General features: G+C 43.3%; 2 protein-coding genes across 3 annotated transcripts in view; one reads left to right on the top strand and one right to left on the bottom strand.

The window, feature by feature from the left end:
• LOC135394142 (PAS domain-containing serine/threonine-protein kinase-like) overlaps positions 1–21,056 on the bottom strand; it is a 225,496-nt gene that overhangs the window by 84,740 nt on the left and 119,700 nt on the right. The window lies entirely within an intron of this gene.
• Positions 638–18,412, top strand: LOC135394143 (WD repeat-containing protein 48-like). Of its 2 annotated transcripts, none has more exons than XM_064624687.1 (19): positions 638–692; positions 1,550–1,690; positions 2,095–2,170; positions 2,427–2,509; positions 3,917–4,046; positions 5,615–5,790; positions 5,857–5,961; positions 7,171–7,290; positions 7,406–7,471; positions 7,580–7,664; positions 7,784–7,881; positions 7,940–8,047; positions 8,380–8,476; positions 9,183–9,263; positions 9,352–9,439; positions 11,270–11,384; positions 12,638–12,714; positions 14,096–14,336; positions 14,818–18,412. In XM_064624687.1, the coding sequence occupies exons 1-19, from the start codon at positions 639–641 to the stop codon at positions 14,908–14,910; spliced, it is 2,034 nt and encodes a 677-aa protein (XP_064480757.1). In that variant the 5' UTR covers position 638; the 3' UTR covers positions 14,911–18,412. The 2 variants fall into 2 exon arrangements, with proteins under 2 accessions (XP_064480757.1, XP_064480756.1); XM_064624686.1 differs by having other exon boundaries at positions 5,600–5,790.

Genomic DNA, 21,056 nt, shown 5'->3' with positions numbered 1-21,056 from the left:
CCTTAATGAAACAATCAACCAATATTTCAGTTTGAGCTGCTCAAACGCCAATTTCATTTTGCCTCAAGGTAGTCGCGGAAGCAAGGTGGATTTCCCATATGCGTTACGCCCTTCACAGTCATCGGATTGCACTGGACGAGCCGTTTCTAATAAGCACATCAATGGCTCCTCTAGATTAGGTTAGGTTGGGTTAGGGCCCGGTGCAGGTGGTGTTACACAACTTCTCGACGCTTCAGGTTGACTTCATTGACTTGACTTCGTTGACACTTCAGGTTGGGTTCATTACTGTCGTGTCAAAGTCAACGACCACACAGTTAACCACAACACACCGTTGCGACTGTGGCCTGTCGGCCTTGTCGCGGTGTTGGAGTTTTGTGTCTCGGATGCCCGTCTTGCTGAGGAACAGGCTTGTGTGCTTGTGTCTGCACATCTGTATTGTTGATTCAGCCACTTGAATGAATGTGAATGGCAGTTTAGGAAATAACTCTACATACCTATCGGTTCAAAATATTATTTAAAATTTTAGTTTTAACTTTATAATATTAATTCAAAACAGCCATTCTTTAGTTGGATGAATCGATGAATCCTTGCCAGGTACGTCAACTACGAGTGCTTTCATGTTTGTGTGGTAAACAAACATGGCTGCCCACCATAAGCAAGCTAGCAGTCATGGAACTCGAAAAAAAGTTCAAGTACGTAAACACGTTGCTATAGATTGCGTTAAAAGACACCAGGAGCGTCGCCTTTTGCTATTCTCTGTCAACATCCAGGTTGCGATCATTAATTGCGCTTCTAGAACTGCGTGGGAATAGTGCAAGTAGCTACCGACCTCCTGTTCCTCAACAACTTCGACGTAACATTGTCGGCCCCTTTTTTGTAAATCGTTCTTGTTTTGTAGAACAACTGAAGGTGTACGATTCATCGCATTGCATTATTGCCGCTAATAGTTCAAACAATGTACCACGTTGAGTAGCTGACTGAGAGCAAACTACTGCATGACTAGATGAATAAAGTAGATTCCGCGAGTGGACGTTCGAAACAATATTTAAATGGATCTTTGCTTAATCCATCCTTTTGAGTGAGTGGATCCGACGTCTGCATTGCAGGCATCACTACAGATATCGGTGTAACGGAAACATCAACTCGTGATACATACGGACGTGCCCTTATCGCTCGGGCTTACGTTTTAGTATACAGCCCAGATTAATGAAAAGAGGACGTAACTACACAGCGTATGGTCTAAAATATGTCTCGCTTCAAATAAAGTTAACGTTAACTTAATTAGCATCTTGCAGCTTCCTTGATCTTCTAACTTTATATTGACGGTGGAATTTTTTATTTTGTTACAAGTAAAAGCCGTTGTACAAATTCGTCTGTCTGGAAATCACAGCTCATGTCAAATCGTGTTAAATGTCACAGTTCTAACGCTTAACTGACGTCACAGGCTGTAGAAGCATGACAGCAGTGTTTTCATTCTTTGTGCTGGGTTGCAATGACAAAGATTTCCAGTCTGCTTCCAGCAAATGTGTAATGACGCGTTCTCTTGCAGGTTTCGTATGTCATCCGCGACGAGGTCGAAAAGTACCACCGTTCTGGAGTGAACTCGCTCCAGTACGATCCGTACCTGAACAGGCTTTACTCTGCTGGCAGGGACTCCATTATCCGGATTTGGAACACAAGAAATACAGATGTTAGTGCTTGGTTCCTGTCTTTGTGTTCTTGTTCAACAGGTAATGCTGGAAACCTGTGGAAGAGCTTCTCAGATGATTTTAGTGTGGCCATTGCTGTTACAAGGCACTTTATATAGGGTATATTATATACATAAGATACTTCGTATGGTTTGTAATGAAGGCTGTATTAGGTCACTGCGTCTTCTCACAAATATATTAACAGTTCGCTTTGCACAGCACATTGTACATGTCTTATTGAGGAGCTGTCCAGCACATTCAGTGTCCGTGCCTCAAAACTGATAAGAGATGCAGCATTCATGTGTAAAAACTTATCTAATTATAATCCCCCCTAGCCTAACGTAACCTAACCTAACGTAACCTAACCTAACCTAGGCGTTGTCTGTACATATCGTTCCACCACCAGGACCCTTATTCACAATCAATGGAGCACCATACAGACTGGGTCAACGACATAGTCCTTTGCTGTGGAGGAAAGAACCGTAAGTGTGAATTGTTGCAAGGATTCTTCCTTACAGTTAAGTAGTGTTAAAATGTGGGCAGGTTGGTGATGCATACTCGATAAAAGGTTTAAATCCTCCGGGGAACACACAAAAGGACGAGACAACAGAATGACACGACGTTCCGTTGTCTCGTCCTTTCGTGTGTTTGCCGGGGGGGGTTAAAACTTTTACAGAGTTCTTCCATATTTAGCTTTTTCTGTACTACATACTTGTTCCGTACACCATTCTGTTACAGTCATATCAGCTTCTAGTGATACTACTGTCAAAGTCTGGAATGCATACAAAGGATTTTGCATGTCAACGCTACGAACCCACAAGGTACTTTTTTATATGGTTTATAGCACACAGTATTTTGTGTTTTCCCTGTGGGGGGAGAGCGAGGTGTGGATCATACTGATGAGAGCAGCCGACGAGGCAGGCACATGCAGGTTAACACCCTCGCCTCAGTGGTGTCGAGACAGAACGAAAGACCTTCGATTTGAGAACAGCAAGGAGGAGGGAGAAAGAAAACATGTAGTGCCCCCCAAGCTGTGGGTCACGACATCCAGCTCAACATCGAGCCTGAACTGGGAGCAGTGATTTCCCCAGAAATTCGCTGCTGGGGGGTGCCGATAAATTCTGATAAAGCCTTTCTCCTTGCTCAATAATGCTTCGGCCGCTCCTTCTATCCCCAATTCTCCAGGAAAACTGGCAAAACAGGTTTAAGGCGGTAAAGGGACAAGGCGCTGACCCCCACTGACCAGTAAACCAGAACGGGTCTCCTTATGCCGTCATCGGTGACGTGCAATCATACCTCCTCATCCTCGTTATAGCTGGAGTGGCGAGTTAAGGGTGAAGGCCCGGAACTATGTTTATGTGAGTTTTTTTCTGGGAAACAAATTGCACACATCAAAACCTTTTACGCTATTCGGTATAATGACACACACACTTTCATCAGATGTCTTAATCTGAAATTTTTTTGGATGGCCCTCTGTACTCCTTTAAAGTGAGAACGTGATGCGTTTATTCGCTCGTAACTGAGAACAATTAGATGTGCGTGTTGCAAGTCGCGTGACTTTGAAGGGGTGGAAGGCACTCGCGAGAAGTAGAGGAGGTTGCTCCCTCTCCACATCGTTCTCGGACTTCTTTTGCCATTACGTTTTCTTTGGTTTGCGATGGCGTCTGCGTTGGGACGCGTTCTGATGAGGAAAGGCGCACGGCTCGACTCCATGTTGCACGTGCTCCACGGATTTTGTACTGTGGCAAAACCTTGTTGCGAAGTGCCGTGTCTTCCAAAATTCTCGTTATCACACACATGCGTGTAGCCACCCAAACATGCATCGACAAATTATCCGCGGACAAGGCGCGCTCTAATGGACAATGCTGTTCCGATAGTGAGAGTGATGATGACTACGGCACTGGATGAAGAGCAACGGACGAAGTCGTCGATCTTAAAAGGTGCGGAGCAGCACATGTTATGAGCAGTTATGTTGTCCTTGTAAAAGCTGTTAACACAAAGCTGTGTCAATTTACACCTAGACAAAGTGCTCTTGCGCTCTCAATAAAACATGCATGTTCAGCGCCGCAGTGTTCGTTGACATGGCCCCTATGGCGATTTCGCGAAAGCTCGTATATAACGATCACTCTGATATAGCGATCAGATTTTGCGCTGCCGTCAATATCGTTATAAACGGGCTCGACTGAACGCTAATTTTTCTTGCATTTAATTTGAAGCTTTCCACGCAGGACTACGTAAAGGCACTAGCATACGCCAAAGACAGGGAACGAGTTGCATCAGCTGGCCTAGACCGTGTCATCTTCCTCTGGGACGTGAATACGCTGACCGCTCTCACTGCCTCTAACAACACAGTTACAAGTGAGGTTCTTTTCTGCTGATGAACTATGCAGAAAATTGCGGCTGTCTAGTCACACTTCTTGTAATTGAGGCACGACATAAGCCACCCATGAAAGACTTGGAGCTATGAACGATTTGCTGGATATGTTTTCGAAGCATACGTTGACTACAGATAAACTCTATCATTATTTCTCCTCTTTGTGCATTGCCCACATAGCTTTTAAGCATCAAACTTGACCCAGTGTCTCATTCTTGTTCTAACTCGAATGATAGAAGCTAAGTGTGGTGCCTTGGTATGCAGTGCAGCAACTAGGACGAGTCTTATTTTGTATACCGAGCAGTATTTTGGGTGTCTAATTTATAAGCTTCATAAGCACTTTAAAAAGTAGTGTGCACAAGTGTCTCATCAAAAGCTGAGCGCATGCAGGGAGCAAATGCTTTGCGTTAAACGCTTATCACAGAGGTGAAATTCAGAGAGCAAAAGTCAGTTGCTAATTTCCGATCTATGATTTGGTGTGAAACCGGTGCCCTACTTATTCATGGAGGTGTCATCAGCTCAAAGTACTATAAAGAAGTTTTCAGGCGACATCATAGCAGGCCGTTCCTGCAGTATGAATACTTTAGGAAAATGCATATTTTGTATACTGTTTCAGGCCTACGTCATAGTGTTGTGCACCCATAGTGGGTGCCTAGGGCCATTCCGAGGCCTACCTCGGCCAACGCCACCTAGATACAGAAGGCCTGCTTATTGCCTCCTCTCCCTCTTTCGCTACGTAGACATATAAAGTCAGAATTCGTCTGCTACTGTGATTCGCCGTTCTGCAAACTCAAGGACTCGCAAAATGGTTGCGGCTAACTTGAAACCTCCAGAAAATCCATTTTGACAACATTATGGGACTGTTTTGCACTTTATTTCCAAGCTTGGAACGTTGGACGTTCAGTCACTACTTGCAGACGATGATGGTTCGTCTTCATGACCTCGACTGCTGAACGCACGTTTGTGATTGGCTCCCGCCGTTGAAAACACAATCCCGATTGGCTGACTCTTAGTTGTTACGTCACGTCGTCGAGGGAGCAGGCTTTCTCTATCTAGGAGGTGTTGCCCCAGCCTGGGGCACAATAAAAGGGAAGCAGGGAAAAGATTTGGATGGTTTTTGACCTTTGCCTCAATTCATTGTTCTTGAGCAAGGAAAGAAGGAAGTCACTAAAAAGGTTAGCCAGCTGCAGGACTCAGACCCACATCTTCTGAATTACGGGTCCAGTGCCCTACCAGCCTAGCTCGTGTTCCGGCCTCAGAACATCAATTTCCATCGTAATTATTCTTCTTTGAAAGCTGAGTTATAAACAAAATACAGGACTTGACTCCCCTCTTCGTATACGCTTCTGAAGCTGAGTTATGGAAACTTTGAGTAAAGTACAGAGGAACCATGTAATTCCTTGAGAAGCAGAAGCAGTGCCCGAGGCATTCTCGCCTTTCTGCCAATTGCCTTCATTCCCTCCATGATTCTGTGTGCCGTGACCCATACCGCCGTAGATAAGGCAGTCACAATCGCTTGACTGGTTGTTCCATGTAGCATCGTCCCTGACAGACAACAAAGACAGCATCTACAGCCTTGCCATGAACCCACCAGGCACTGTCATTGTGTCCGGGTCGACGGAGAAGGTCATCCGGGTCTGGGACCCCAGGACGTGTCAAAAGATGCCAAAACTGAAGGGTCACACGGACAACGTCAAGGCTCTCTTACTCAACAGAGATGGGACGCAGGTCGGTGTCCGCATTTCCTCATGCCCATTTGACTGTGAGACACGCATATTTTTTTTTTTTTTTCAGTGTGTATCCGGCAGCTCTGACGGGACGATCCGGCTTTGGTCACTAGGGCAGCAGCGTTGCGTTAGCACAATCAGAGTACACACGGAAGGAGTCTGGGCACTGCAGGTCAGACATTTAAAGTTAAGGTGCCGCTCCGGACTCAGAAAACAGCGTCTATTTTATTTAGTCCATGAAAAGAAAGTGCCTCAAGGATTCTATACACAGAAACGCGATTCAAGGAATGGGCGCCGCCATTAGTGCTGCCACCCCGTGGGAGTCACGGGAACTGTGCACGTATGGACGGCCGTTTGCCAAGTTCCTTCATTTTCGTGTCCGTTCGTGTTCATTTCATGCCTGTTCATGTTCTTCCACTCGGGAAGCGGTGTAGACGGATATCGCATCGGCCAGCACTCCTGACGTGAACAACTGTGCATATCGCACGCGGAAGCAGGCAACCTTTTTTTTCTGTAATCTTGCGAACATTGATACGCTACACAGATGTTTAACGGATGACTAGTTATATGAAATGTTGTGTTATCGTCAGTCATACTCATTAAAGACGGTGGCCACCAGTATTTATCCCAATCAGAAGGGCAATTTTGGCAGTCCACCCTCGTTGTGTCGTCGCTGGGAACGAGGCTAAGGAGCGCACAGAGACTAGTGGTTTGAGAGTAACGCGACAAGGTGTATACGTGAAATTTCCATCCTGTTTACGAACGCTGTGCATTTCTATCAATTTTTGAAGATCTGCTGAGCCTCCACAAGTTTCGATGACGCGATGAGCTAGTGACGTAATCATAGCCCACAAATTGCAATGATGTCGTGTTCTAGAGAGGGCACTCTTCTAGCTATGACGCGGGCGTCCGGGGAGGGTCACGTGGTGGAGAAGTCACGTGAGGCTGATCGAAAGAGGGGGAAATGGGAGAGATGTCTTCTCCCTCCTGTGTGTTATCTCGAAGGTCGGAGCAGTCAGATGATGTGTCACGTGGTGCTCCACTAACGTAGTGCAAAAAGTCACCCCCCCCCCCCGGAAAGGCAACGACATTGCCAGATGAGAGAGGGGTGCTCCGTCTGAGCCTAACATGACGTCACAGTTCTCAAAAATAAAAATAAATTTTCTCTAGCTTTCGCGTCACGTAGAGCCAAAATATTTTGCAGGAATGTAAAGTGAGACAAGAAGATTTCAGTAACATAACTTCGGTAGGATTCTGAAGACACGAGATTTAGTCCGTAGTGGCACTTTAACTCCAGCGATACGTATTTACACTTTGAAAAATTTGGTTCACTGTGCTTCGGAGCATTACGCGAACTGACCATCGAATTTACGCGTTTCAGGTAAACGAAACATTCACGACAGTATTCTCTGGGGGCAGAGATAGGAAAATATTTATGAGTGATCTAAGGAATCTGGATAACAGAGTTCTGCTTTGTGAAGAAACCGCACCAATTCTTAAAGTGAGTCAACCTTGGTACAGATGTAGAATGTCAGTTGAGTAGCTTATTAATGATTATAATTGTTACTATTACTTATCAGTTTTGGTTTCACTGACCAGTTTTGGCATGCTTGCAGATGATGCTTTGTAACGATACAAATTCCCTGTGGGTTGCAACGACAGATTCTTGCATCAAGAACTGGGTATGCAGAAATATCCACGTGCTAAGTTAGACCTCTTATCATGTGTACACTTAGTTATACCACATACATACATAATTTGTATACCAAGTCACTGTAATTTCTTTGCAGCCAGTTAGCAACCGCACCCTGCAGACAGATGATTACGATGTAGACAGGGTACCACTATGTCAGAAGCCACAGGCAGTCGTTAAAGGTTTGAAATAAATATGATTTTGGTGGTGGTACGATATGGGTAGTGTTAAACTTTTTTTGTCATAAAGGATTTCTTAAAATGACCCATCCTAGACATAGTCCTTCTGTTTTGTGATGCAGGTAACCCTAGTATTCGGCACTACTGCGTGCTAAACGACAAGCACCACATCATCACCAAAGACACAGCAAACTCTGTAGCTCTGTGGGATGTTCTAAATGTGAGCTTAAAACAGACGGTCACTTCAAATGCAGATTTACGGAAGAAAATAATTTCAGGCATGCAAATTAGAAGATCTCGGAGAGGTCGACTATGAGGCAGAAATCAAGAAGAGATTCAAAGTGGTGTACGTTCCAAACTGGTTTTCTGTCGACCTCAAAACAGGGGTAAGACTTTTTTTTGTGTGTCGTACCATGAAGAGAACGTACTCTAACTAAAGTCCTCTGTTGGGGTAGTTGGTAGGAGACCATGTACTGGAAAGCAGCACACAACACACAGACAGAAAAAAACTACCTTTCTTGTGTATGTTCTGACGATTTTCGTTGATGTCACGAAGGGTGCATCCATGTTTTTTGAAAGAAACTATATATGTACATTCTCTTCCTCCTGGAAAGCACAACACACAGACAGAAAGAACTGCACAGGACAACTGGTGACATATTTGTCGAAAACATTAGTCCCAGAACCTTGTTGTTTAGTCAAACTGGTCACTTTTCAGATGCTGTGCATCCATTTAGATGATCCCGATTGCTTCGCTGCATGGGTGTCTGCCAAAGAGTCTGGATTGGGGTCACCTGACGGACCTGACCCAAAAAGTATTTCCCTATTTCATCTCTAAAATTTCCATTTCATCTATTTCTATTTTATCTTTGTTATTTTCTTATTTTTTATTTATTTGTCTTTTTTTTTATTTACGTCTTCTCGAATGTTTTCTTTCTTTCTCTTCTTGTTTTTGTTTAGGGAATAGCAAGCCGGCATGCTACATGGCTGACCTTTCCCCTTTTATGTTTCCTTTTTTTTCCTGCCAGTAAATTGCTCTGAACCACTGCTCTGTCTGCAACAACAACAAAAGTACATTTGTGTTGTTTGAGAATCGTAAGGATGTGCTTGCTTGGCAATCCACTCAAAATTCACTTTCCTGAACTAGTTCGAACCGATATTTTGCGCTGCTGCGGAGCTGAACCCGAACCGAACCAATATGCCTGAACCTGAACCCAACCCAAACCGAACCGAAAAAAATAACAGTTTCGATCCGTGATATGTAGTTGATGGACTAGGTTTATTTTCCTTCTTAAGTTGAACACGACTATGGGTTTTTAACACTCAGACTCGCATGGCAAACTTCAAAATTTTACCATTGCAAGTTTCACAAAGTTTGCAGAAAGTATGTCAAGAACTAAACTTTATCTTCGGCCCTTTATATGCCCCTTAGAACTTTCCTTGTGTTCCTTATTTTACAAGGATGATCCTTTCCCTCTTCGTGCCATCGACAGCAAATCACATTATGCCATTACATTGCAGTTAACTTAGGAGGATTACTATTACAAGCTCTCTTAGAAAATTGGCCGCCCACTTATACAAATGAAGAGGACAATGAAAATGGTAACCAACATTTGATCATATCTAGCACATAACTGAAGAGTAGTTTTGAAAAATCGGCATTGCTAGACGTGTCTTATTAAAACATCAGGTGGAAATCCAAACTTGTTGAATGGGGAAAGACAGAAGCCTGGCAACCTCTACTTCAGTGTACCTGACCACACACCTGTTGTATTTGGGTGAGAATTCTGCACTTTATGTGTTCAGTGGTGCTCTCACACCCGAAGTATTTGCTCATGTCACATGCTGTACAGGCCATATTATAGTGCACTGTTTTCTTATACAGGATAGCAGATTGGTAAAGTTTGATATACGTGGTTAGCCTGTGTCTTCTATAGCTATCTGGCATAACTTGGTGTGCTTAGCGTGCCAGTGGTCCCCGAAGGTATTCAAGCTACAGTGTAGCAGCTTTCTATCTGGTGCACCACTATCTTTGTAGATGGGAGCAGAAATCTTAGGACTTGGGGCGAAGTGTCACAACCCTTTTAATTTTCTCCGCTGCACATAGAAGAAAGCTGATGGTGGCAGCTTGTGCACAGGCAGCACAATGACATTACACCGATTATTTCAAAGCGATAAAGAAGCACAGAATGTGCATGATGGACACTAGGACCCAAATTTATAGAGCAGCTTGTATGACATCTGTGTAGGTGACATGAGCTGCAGTGTCTCAAGAAAGTGAATGTGTGCTTTGCCCAAGCAAAGGCGAGCAGTCTGTGAGATTCCTTCACACATGTTTGAGCTGCAACAAATTCGGTCGTCTGCTACTTTTGCATTCAGGATTTTCACATTTCATTTCAGTTCACAAGTTTCCCTCAAAGTTTCTAATGGGTTTGAAATTAACGAGGGTTGTAGAGACCACCAAGTGCTCCCCTTGTGAAAAGTGGCAACACCTTTTGAACTATATCTACTGAATACTGCAAATCAGAAAGACATAGCTTTCTGTAGGCCAGTACCCGGTCTCGGTGACCCGATCTCAAAGGTTTGTTTTGTGAAGAAATGGGTCATGGTTAGAGCCCCTAGCTTTCCAAGATTCTGCGAAATTTCGCAGAATTGGCCATGTCTCGCGGAACCTGCTGTTTCTCTGATAATCGTATGTTTTTCGCGGAATATTCGCTATATTACAGAATAATGTAAGGATTTTAAACGATCTGCGACATGTTTGCCTGATCAGTCGTGACTGGTACTGCTGGCACTCGCACAGCTGAGCGTGTCTCGGCAAAAAAATAAAATTCATTGACAGGAACACCCAGTCAGAAATTGTGAGAGTTGAGCCGAATTTTCTTTGTGCTCCGAAAAATTACAAAAGGCTGGAAAAGTGCGCAGGGCGGGTCAGTAAACGATCTTGGGAGATCGCCGCCACAGTTTTTTTTTGCTTGTTTCCTCTTGACCGAGGATTTCTAAATCCCACTTTGCGGAGATGTTAATTTTCCACCGCAGAGGGCTAGAGGCTTTAATCATGGTCAATTTTTACCTGAAATGCAAGTGCATTCCCTGCATCACCACTAGGGTTGCCACCAGGCCGGTATTATACCGGCACGGCCGGTTATTTGCTCGCTCTGCCGGTTGCCGGTAGGAAGGTGATACTGGCAGCTTTTTGCCGGTATTTGTGGCTCAACACCTTTCATAGGGGCTTTTACGGGGTTTTCCTTTCAACATTCCACTACAGCTTGAATAAATCTGGAGCACAGACCCAACTCCGTAGTCACCAGTCGTTTTCTTAGTTATTCATTATTATTATTATTATCATTGATGTCTTCAGCGAGTACGCTGGTTCCTTCTTTCGCTCTCTCTGTATACTCTCCACCCCTCACCCATTTCCCGCGAACATTTCCTCCTTTCCCTCTATTCCACCTCCTCTCTCAGCCGGTATTTTTCACTACGATAAGTGGCAACCCTAATCACCACCAGCGATTGGGTAGAGTATCGCCCCTGGCGATGAAGCTCCCCATCCGTCATCACGTAATAAAGTTGTTGTTGTTGTTGTTGTTGAAATGCAACTGTTGTAGTGAGGTGGGTGGACGTACTCTGCTGCGGCTGTTGGTCGGCGATGCCGGGCGAGAGACGGAGGATATGCTGCTCCACGAGACCGTTCCTTCATGGGTCACGGACGTAGTCATTTCGGTAAATGTTAATCCCACCTGCTCGTGCATTGAGTATCTCCTTAATGTGAGCGTGTCATTATCGTATTTGGACTGCTAGACTGTTTTTAATTAATTAATTTATTTATTTAGAAATAATGCTAGCCAGCAGTTGTCGGCAATAGCATATCGTACAGAGGGTGCGATACAATCAGGGAAAACAAGCGAGCAAATACACATGGAATGATAAACAAACCTACGAACAAATGGGCAATAATATACCGGGTGTCCCAGAAAACGTGTCATTGAATTATAATAAAAAAATCTACACCACCTAGAGTCATGAGGTCAGTGGCATTTGTTCTTACTAGGTTTTGGCCACCTCCTCATGTGAATGTCGTGTAACGCAAGTTTAATTATGTAAATTTTTGCGAGCTTAAGTCGGAAATTTACCTAGTAAAGGTCACTTTTTTACCCCACCAGTGTGAAGAGCGTGTCTAATTTAGTCAAATTAATGATAATTGACAGGGATATTCAGGAGCTATCCCATCGGAAAAAAGAGCCGAACATCATGCTCTACGGAGGTCACACAGAATAGCGCACGATGAATTTTTCAGCGCAATCTTTGTCAGTCCGATGAAAGGAGGTTGGAAACCCAGCCCTCCCCGACATCACAGAAAGAGATAAAACAGGCACTGCTTATCAAGTCCAACTTTCACTGGGATAATGCTTTCTCTCTCCCAATTTTAAGAACTGTTACTTTTTCTACTATCACTCTGTGGGCTGGCTTCGGAACCTCCTTTCGTCGCACTGAGAGCGATTGCGCTCAAAAAGTCATCGTGCGCTATGGTCCGGTGCTCCGAAAAGCATGATATTCGGCTATTTTTTCCGATGGGATAGCTCGTAAATATCACTGTGAATTATCATGAATTTGAGTGAATTCGGCATGCTCTTCATATTGGTGGGGTAAAAAAGTGACCTTTACCTTGCAAATTTCCGAGTTGAGTTCGCAAATATTTACATAATTAGACTTGGAATACATGACATTCACATCAGGAGGTGGCAAAAACCTAATAAGAACAAATGCTGTTGACCGCATGATTCTAGGTGGCGTAGTTTTTTTATTATAATTCAATGACACGTTTTCTGGGACACCCTGTATAAACATCATGCATAGTGGAATGATCAACATAAAATAACTAAGCAGTAAGCATCGCGGTTATGGAATCAACGAAAGCAAGCTGTTTTTGGCACAAATCGCAAAGGCTATGTCTTATACCTTTTCTCCTTTTGCAGAAAAACATGCCTAGGTTCAACAAACTTCCTTTCTACCTCTTACCACATTCCTCGTCTGGAGTAAAACCTCTGAGAAAGTAAGGGCGCACCACTTTTGAGTCTCTCTCTTTTTTTAATTTACGCACTATTTGCTGAGAATTTGACCCTGAGCTTGTTTTGATGTCATCTGTATTGGGCACACACATGGTGAGAGGTACTATGTGGATAGTGCCACACAGTGGGTGCAGCACAGTGATTTTCACTTTGGGGTTTGGAATTGGGGACGCATATCACCAAGCTACTGTCCTGTACATTTACTGCAAATGTATTTTTATTCGCGATGTTTTAATTTTCGCGAATCGCATTTGGGAAGTTATTCGCTAGTATTTAATTTCGCGATTCCAGGTCTGTTTCCTTCCACTGTCGAGCTTTGTTCGGGAGTACAATTTTTTGCGATATTTTAACGGTCGCAAAATTCGCGAAAATTAATACATCGTGAAAAAAATACGTTTGCAGGGGATTTTTTTCTTCTTCTTTACCTGTTTGAAACTAAAAAGAGCTGTGAGAGGAGCACCGATGCCATTTTTGCAGGGAGGCTATGCGACCAGGCAGGCATCCTGTGGGCAAACACATGTACAACTAATTAACCTACAATTAGTTAAAATTAACTTTTTAATTAGATATTTTTGGGAAAGTCCGAGACAATCCTTATTTCAATCCACCCTCCTCTTTAAAAATGCTGTAACGTGTAAGTACTTTGAGATATAAATCGCCAAATTTTGATACGCAAATGAGCTGAAACCGGAACTACACAGAGCGCACTTGAGCGCAGAAGCAACATGACGTTTGGCTTATCTGGGTCTGAAAGTGGTCTATCTTGCCAACAGGTCAGCATTTATTCAAATCAGCTCGATCGCTACAGAATACGTGGCCCTCTAATGCGAACGCCCTTTCCCTCCTTTTGTGATCGAGTGGTTTCAGATCATTTGCATAGCAAAATTTCGCGATTTATATCTCTGAGTATGTGCTCGTTTCAGGATGTTTAAACTAGAGGGATAACTTAAATAATGGCTGGTTCCAATTCAGCTATCTCAATTTTTCCAAAAATGTCTAGTTAGTAAATTAATTAATGAATTTTAGGCAAGTCATCCAGTAGTTAAATACAGGATTAAAAGGATTTAAAAAATGCCCTGTATATTTATATCAAAAATTTTTGGTGGCCTGTGTGTGTGGTTGTTGGAAAAAAAAATAAAAAAATGTTGCAGTAATACATACTGTTGTAACAGATAATTGTTCGAATGGTAAGGCACACTCTTCTCACAAGCACCTGTGTAATGGTAACGCATGCCTTTTTGGCGCATGCCTTGGTGTTGTTTATAATGATGCAGTGCTGGACCATACAGATTCCTGGAAGCTTAACTTTTCCCTTTGAGCCATTCCCGGTGACGTTGCTGACAACAAATTATTTACACGGTTTAGGGAACGGCTATCGGCGAGCGACATGCTTCAGGTGCGCAAAGTTTTGGAGCATGTCTATGAAAAGATCATGGGAGCCAACTCCGAAGCAGGATCCCAGGCGGGGAGTGCCACTGGAACGCAGTCTGGCACACAGCCTGGCTGTCAATCCAGCTCTGGTCAGGAGAAGGGAGAGCCGGCACCAACTGAGGAGGAACGAGCATCTATCGCGGAAGAGAAAGTGGAACTGCTCTGTCAGGATCAGGTAAATTTGGCTTGCGGTTTATGTCCGACTTTCAGTTTGATATTTTGGGGTTTTGTGACAAACTTCAGAATGCTGTAGAAGCGTGGCGGTGATTCGGTCTAGCTAATGGTCAAAAAAGTTCTCAAGATTTAAAGAAAGTATTATAGGGGCATTCTGTGTGCACTAATAAGAAATATTTTAATAGGCACATCCATTGTGGGATGATATTTACTCACAACTTAGAGATTATTTTGAATTTGCATTTTGAAGCAATTTGATACAACTAACGTATGTATTTTGTTATGTTACACCTGCTTAAAGATATAGCACGTTTTACGGTGCGTCATTTGGCACATCAGATATGGCTACTGTACGCCTGCCATATGTTGTTGTAAGGGCAAAATATAATGGGCATTTGCAAACTGTTACTCCAACACTGACAATGCTTTCCCAAACGTCGACACTGTAATCTGTGTTCCTGCTCGCTTTCCTCTTGTCATAGGTGCTGGAGCCGACGATGGACCTACGTACAGTCCGCCACTTTATTTGGAAAAGTGGTGGAGATCTCGTCCTACACTATCGTCCGGTCAAGTGACAGAGACCTCTTGGCTGGAGCCTTCTCAAAAAGGGCTGCCACAGGGCTGTCGGCACCATGTTTCTGTGATACTAAAGACTCTGAGGACACTGTGCCACACGTGACACCAGGTGCCACTGTGTGATCCCCCCCTTTCATGTGGAACTCGTATATCTGTGCTTCGGAAGCGTAGAGGAGTCACAGGGAGTGCATCTTTGTGTTTTTATTGCAAGAAAAAAAAAGAGAAAGCAAGGAAAAGCCACGTTATAGGAGGACACGCTTTAGGTTGGCCAAAAATTTAACAGCCTCACAAATTGCATTGCCCTGCACAACCGGTGAAATATAACATGCATACTTTCCGTGGATAGTAATGTTTATATAGTCAGACCACGTCTAGAATTGTGCCGTCTCGCAAATATATGGTGCCAGTACGGAAATGGGTCCCGTCAAATCTGGGTACAACGCTGAGCCGTGGAGGAAAACCACAGTCGTGAAGTTTCGGGGGGAAAAGGTTCTAATGTTTTCTAGCCAGGCAATCGATGTCCTCTTTCTCAATAACCAAACAGAAGCGCTATTCCTCCTTCACTTGCAAGCAGAACATTTGGTGCATAGTAGTGTAGGACATAGGCATGCATAGAAAAAAAAAAGCATTTTGATGCACTTGTCATCTTGCGTTGTATCTAGCGGATTTGTCTCTTTTTGTCTCTGGTTACCAGTTGAAAAGGAAGCTATTCGTGAACCTGTTTTCTAATATAATATTTTTATACATTTTGGAGTATCCTTGTGGTGGCATATTTTAAGAAGGTGTCTGGCTATGGAAGTGATGTTCTGTGTGAAATTCAGGTGTGGACGTCAAGTGCAGTGCAGGTTCTCACCGGTATTGAAGGTTGCTTTCTCAACCAGACAAGCCCCAAATTTTCTGACAGGTTGGCAACCGTGACGTGCATGGTTCAAAGAGTGTCCAACAGGTGGCAGTATAATGCACGAGTGCAGTGGAAGTGTAAAAATGGCCCTATTTGTAACATGCACCAACGGGGAACAGCATTTTGTCATTCAATTTCGGAGTAGTCAGGGGGTGAACCAACAAATAAAAATTTAGAATAATGACTATTTTGTTTTGTGTTATGCAGCACTTTTTTTTTTTTTCTTCACAATCGCTTTAACTTGGAGTTATGGCCTTCCTAGTCCAATCATGCACTTGCTGCACTGAAACAAATTTCACTTGAAGATTAACTTTAATAAGTGTTTAACATTTCGCTTAAAAACAAGACAAAACACTGTGCCTCTGATTCATCCTGCAAACGAGGCCCACCAACTTTACAGTTACCGTTGTGCCGTCGTGCTGCATTCTTACACCGTGCTACCCCCTGTTTGGTGAACCTTGATATCATGGGTACCGCAGTTGCCAACTTACTGGATAGCTGCTTTTCTTTGCATGACTGGAGTCTAGTCTTTATGGCTTCATTACACTAAGGAAACATTTTACATGAGAGATGTTACTGCAATGAACAAGAGCAAAAGGCAACAGCTGCTGTGTCCACTGTTCCTTGTACAATGATTCCTAACCGAATCACCAATATTTACTGCTACAGCTACAACTCTGAAAGCAAAATTTATTACATCTGGGCTTTTATTATAATGCATCGATAATACTCAATTTATCCGATTAACCGATTCGTCTAATCGCGTTTACGGCCATACGTTCGGAACTAACAAGGTACTGCTACCCGATAACGTGAAATGCCTGAGCCTGTGCACTACTAGAGTTGTGCCGAGACTCGGGCTTTTCACACTATGGAGTTTGTCCACCAGCTGGACTGCATCTATGCCGTACTCTAAGATACTGCTACGACAACAAGTCTGCGAATGCAGCAGCAGTTCTGCTAGAAAATCTTATGTTAGTGTGTTCCCTATGTTTGCTTATCTTCTAATTGATAGAAAACTGACGAAACAGCAAGAAGGCTGAAGCAAGGCAAACGTAGCTTCATTTTCGTGCATAGGAAAACTGAGAATGTGCAACCATAGGTGCTGCATGTGACAGCATCTCAACACAAGTTTGCTCATTAACGGAAGATATTATGAGCAAGCTTTCTCACAGCTGCAGTTGCTTGTGGTAACCCTTCCTCCCATTAACAGTTTTTTTTTTTAAACCTCTCAAAGAGAACGATTATGCACGTTAATTTCCATCACTGCTCCCATACGCATTGTTTAGTTCCAGATTCTAAGAAGGTACACACTCTTACTGCTCACAGCTCCAAGTGTGCTCCAGGCTTCACGATGAACATGGATATTTTACTGTACTTAGTTCAGAGTTAGTTTGAAGAATTTGCACCTGACCAGGAATAAATGATTGATTGGCTAATAATGATCCTAAATAATAGGAGCTATAAGCAAATAAATGGTACACATTATGAATACACCGGATCCCAGTCAACAAAATTTGTTGCAGTAATATTGCAGCAATGTTGCCATGTCATGATGTTAATGTCTAATGCTAATGTCTGCGCTTGTTATATTGCAGCAACATTATAGAAACAACATTGCAGGAACACTGCATCGATACATTGCACCAACATTTCAGAAACAACGTTCACCGGTAATCACACCCTCATATCCTGAAGTCTAGAATTCAACATTTAATACATGTGCAGTGCATCTGCGCTGAAAACACGAAAGCAATAAACGCCGCCGATCTGCTTGTCGGCATCAACTGCAACTTTCAACTTTCTGCAACTTTCCGATTTTGCTACTTTCTGTCCTTTTTCATATTGAGCGTCAGCAATGTTCTTGTTACACTGCCACAACATTGTCCCCACAACATTGTATCAGCAAACTTGCTGCAATGTACCATTACACTTGCATTGGAAATGTTGTCGCAGAAGCAAACTAACAATAGAGAACAAGAGAGAGTTTTCAGTAACGTTTTCAGTGACTTTCATCTTTCATCGTAAACTAACAATGTTTCCAGAACCTAACTTCCACAGCATTGTTTCAATATTGAGAAAACGATGCGGTAACGTTGTGCTTGGCTGTGAAACATTGCTGCAGCACTTCTGCAACTTTCTGTCTTGACTGGGATAAAAACTCCCACCAGTAATACTGTGGTCTGCCAAAAGTGTGAGGTTGGGTTAAGAAAGGAGCTTTCCTTGACTACAGATGTGTTACATTAATTCGAAGCAAATCTTGATTCCTTCTAATGCAGTTTTGCACAGAAAAGCAGTCTGTAGAGGTACACCATTGATCCTATTATGTTCATGGGCTACGCAAGTTATGTAACTGTCAACTTTGTTGTATCTCGCCGCCTCCACTCGGAGGAAGGGCCTCTTTAGTGCCAAATGAGCTATGCTTCTGCCACAAGCATGGGAAATTGTGTGATGTATGGTACCTTCCTCTGTGTAATGAAAGCAGTCGGGAGAAGCGATGTGAGCCAACGCTAGTCAGTTGGAAAGAGACTTTGCTGTGTGCTGAAAGGACACGAGGGTTCATAGCACTCAACCAAGCGACAATAAAGAGATGAACTTTATCGGGGAATAGTGTCTCGGTTTACATTCGTGCCTGTTGCTTTTGGACTTTGTGTTGTCGGCATAGCATGTGATGGACTGCAAGGAGAAACAACATTTGCATGTATCAACATGCTGTATGTGCCATTCATTTCTTGATTGTTCAAGAATATGTTACAAGCAAGCGTGCATAAGAAATCTTTAAAAGATGACAAACCCGTAATGATTATAGTGCACATTTTTATGTTTGATTTTAATGTTACAGCTAATGTTAAAGCTTCAAAAAACTTCCAGGTGAATTCAGCTAGACACAATGAAGAGGTATAGGCTAATTTTAATATACAGAAGATCATGTTGATTGTGTAATCAACAATTAAAAATGTTGTACGTCAAAAGTGCTAAGGTGGCAAAAATGTACCTAAAAGGTTGCAAAGCATATGTAATACAAGATCACAGTGATAAAAATTATAAAGTTTACAAATAGATAAGGTATCAAAATGGCATTACCATCGGTCTAAAAAATATATAGCATATTTTCTCTTTACAGACGCTAAAAAAAATTAGTATAAAAATAGTGTAAAGCCAACGTTAAAAGAACATCTAATGATCTAATCTATAAGAGTCGTGTGCGAGTTGCGTCGTATAATGTTGTACAGCAGATGAGAGGTAGCCACATGATTCCTTGCTAGTTGCAGAGAAGGGGGTAGGCCTTGTGTCACACGACCTTGATGCTGACAAATGTTATTTCCTCCCAGGCAAGCTGAGTCGGACTTGAAAATGTGACCCTTCTTAGACATTGGCTGTTTTCTCAATTGTTCCACGTCTGTCCAAAGGTCCTTGAGTGATTGCCAATCTTTTTTGCTGAAGAAGCCCTTGAGCCAGTCAAATTCAGCAAATTGCATTTCTGGCTGCAAGTTTAAGTCCTTAAGTCCGCACCCAAACCAAAGTTTAAAAACCGCTGTCATGCTCTCTTACGATGCTTATAGTCGCCGAGCAAAATTAAATCCGTAGCCAGAATTATTTATTATGGCCACACTTTCGTTACGGTCATTGGCCGGTAACTTTCGGTTTCGGGTCTACTGCCAATGGCGATCTTTCGCGAAATATTTGTTGGTAAATTTATGTTTTTGCACCTTTCACGGCTTGCGTTGCTTACACATTACGACGTAATTGGTCGTGTCTGCGTGTAAAAAACGGTGAACGCGCAGAAGGGCGCGCAACTTTTGGTAGCAGACGAACCTCTCTGACAGTGACTTTAGACGTGCCAGTAAAAAAATATTTTTTTCTTTGTGCACCATCAATTGATTACCGCTAATAACAACTTCTTACAACAGCTTTTACTGCACGACGGAGCCCACCTGAATCTGCGAGCGCACAGCCTGTCTGGCTTCGAGCTTTCGCAAAGCCCTCCGCTGACTGTTTCTGATTTTTTCTTGAAGACGGTAAGCCTCATTCATCCTGAGTTTACGTTGTCGCATAGCGTTGCGGGTTCTTTCGGCTGCCCTGTACACTTCGTTCTGTCGTCTTATCCTTTGCCGTTCAGCATTTTTTCGTCGTTTCTCTTCAAGCGCTTCCAAATCTGCTGATCCCTTAGGAAAATTGCAGGCTGTCGCCGTACAGCGCTGGAATTCTGTCTCGAAGCAGGTAGATTCGCACACAACAGACATATTTTGATCATACAATCATATCCCGCGGCGGGGATCTGTCTCACGAGATTTTGCGTGCCACGATTTTCACGCGCACTAAGTGGTATGTGCATGCAACTGTGGTCCGAATGCGCATCTAAAAAACGACTGAAGGCAGTATGCAATAAGTCACAAACCAAATAAAAACATGTCTGCGTCCGCATATTCCATTGACGATGATTTCAAGACCTGCCCACTAATTTCAACATTATGATATAGAACGCGAATTTCAATCAGTCAGTGATCATAACAGCAGAGAATATACAGAGTAATAGTCAAGTGTGTCCACTTCCACATACCTAATGTCGTTTGACCACCACTGCATGATTCCCGTAAATTATCAAGACGTTGCTGAAAGCACGCGCGCACAAGTGAAGCAGACGATATTTCAAATCCCTCCTGGGATTTGTTGGCTCTTATTTCTGAGACGTCACATCCGGCTTCTTCTCGAGCGAACCGCGCGAGCTCGTGGTGAGAACAGTGAGAAGGAAGGAGAAAAACAAATGGAGATGTTGATGTTACGATAGCGGTAGAGTGATATTGGTGATACCATTCTTGGACTTTTCCTGCCTTGTCTCACACATCGTACTAGCACAGACCACAGAGTGTTAATTAGTTGTCTCTGTGCGAGAAACTCGAATTTTACACGTCGGCAGTGTCGGCGGGATATTGGTCTCAGAAGCATGCCGGGCTTCGTGTCTCAACTATCGGAGCGATCGGAGCAGTACCTCGGTTACGACTTGGACGACCTCATGTTTGCCATCGAAGATGACTTCGCGGACCACGAGTTACCGACACACGACGTCGACAACTTAAATGGTAAGCTTTCTACCTGTTGTGCGACATGTTGAGCGCTTCTCAGGGGACACAGTTGTTTATCTGGTGCCGGTTCTTACGGGACACGTGGACATGTGCACTGAATCAGTGGTCTGGCAAAAACAGTTTTTTTCGGGGAACGAACAGAAATGCCATTTTAGAAGCA

The sequence above is a fragment of the Ornithodoros turicata genome, chromosome 5, assembly GCF_037126465.1.
Source record: "Ornithodoros turicata isolate Travis chromosome 5, ASM3712646v1, whole genome shotgun sequence".
NCBI classification, from domain to species: domain Eukaryota; kingdom Metazoa; phylum Arthropoda; class Arachnida; order Ixodida; family Argasidae; genus Ornithodoros; species Ornithodoros turicata.
Note: the sequence above shows the minus strand (reverse complement) of the source record. Positions and strands in the feature narration are given on the sequence as shown.

Coding starts and splice junctions, on each gene's coding strand:
- LOC135394143 (XM_064624686.1), top strand. CDS start 639: ATGGCTGCCCACCATAAGCAAGCTAGCAGTCATGGAACTCGAAAAAAA. Junction 2,510..3,916: donor CAACGCTACGAACCCACAAG/GTACTTTTTTAT, acceptor CTTTCCACGCAG/GACTACGTAAAGGCACTAGC. Junction 7,882..7,939: donor CTCTGTGGGATGTTCTAAAT/GTGAGCTTAAAA, acceptor AAATAATTTCAG/GCATGCAAATTAGAAGATCT.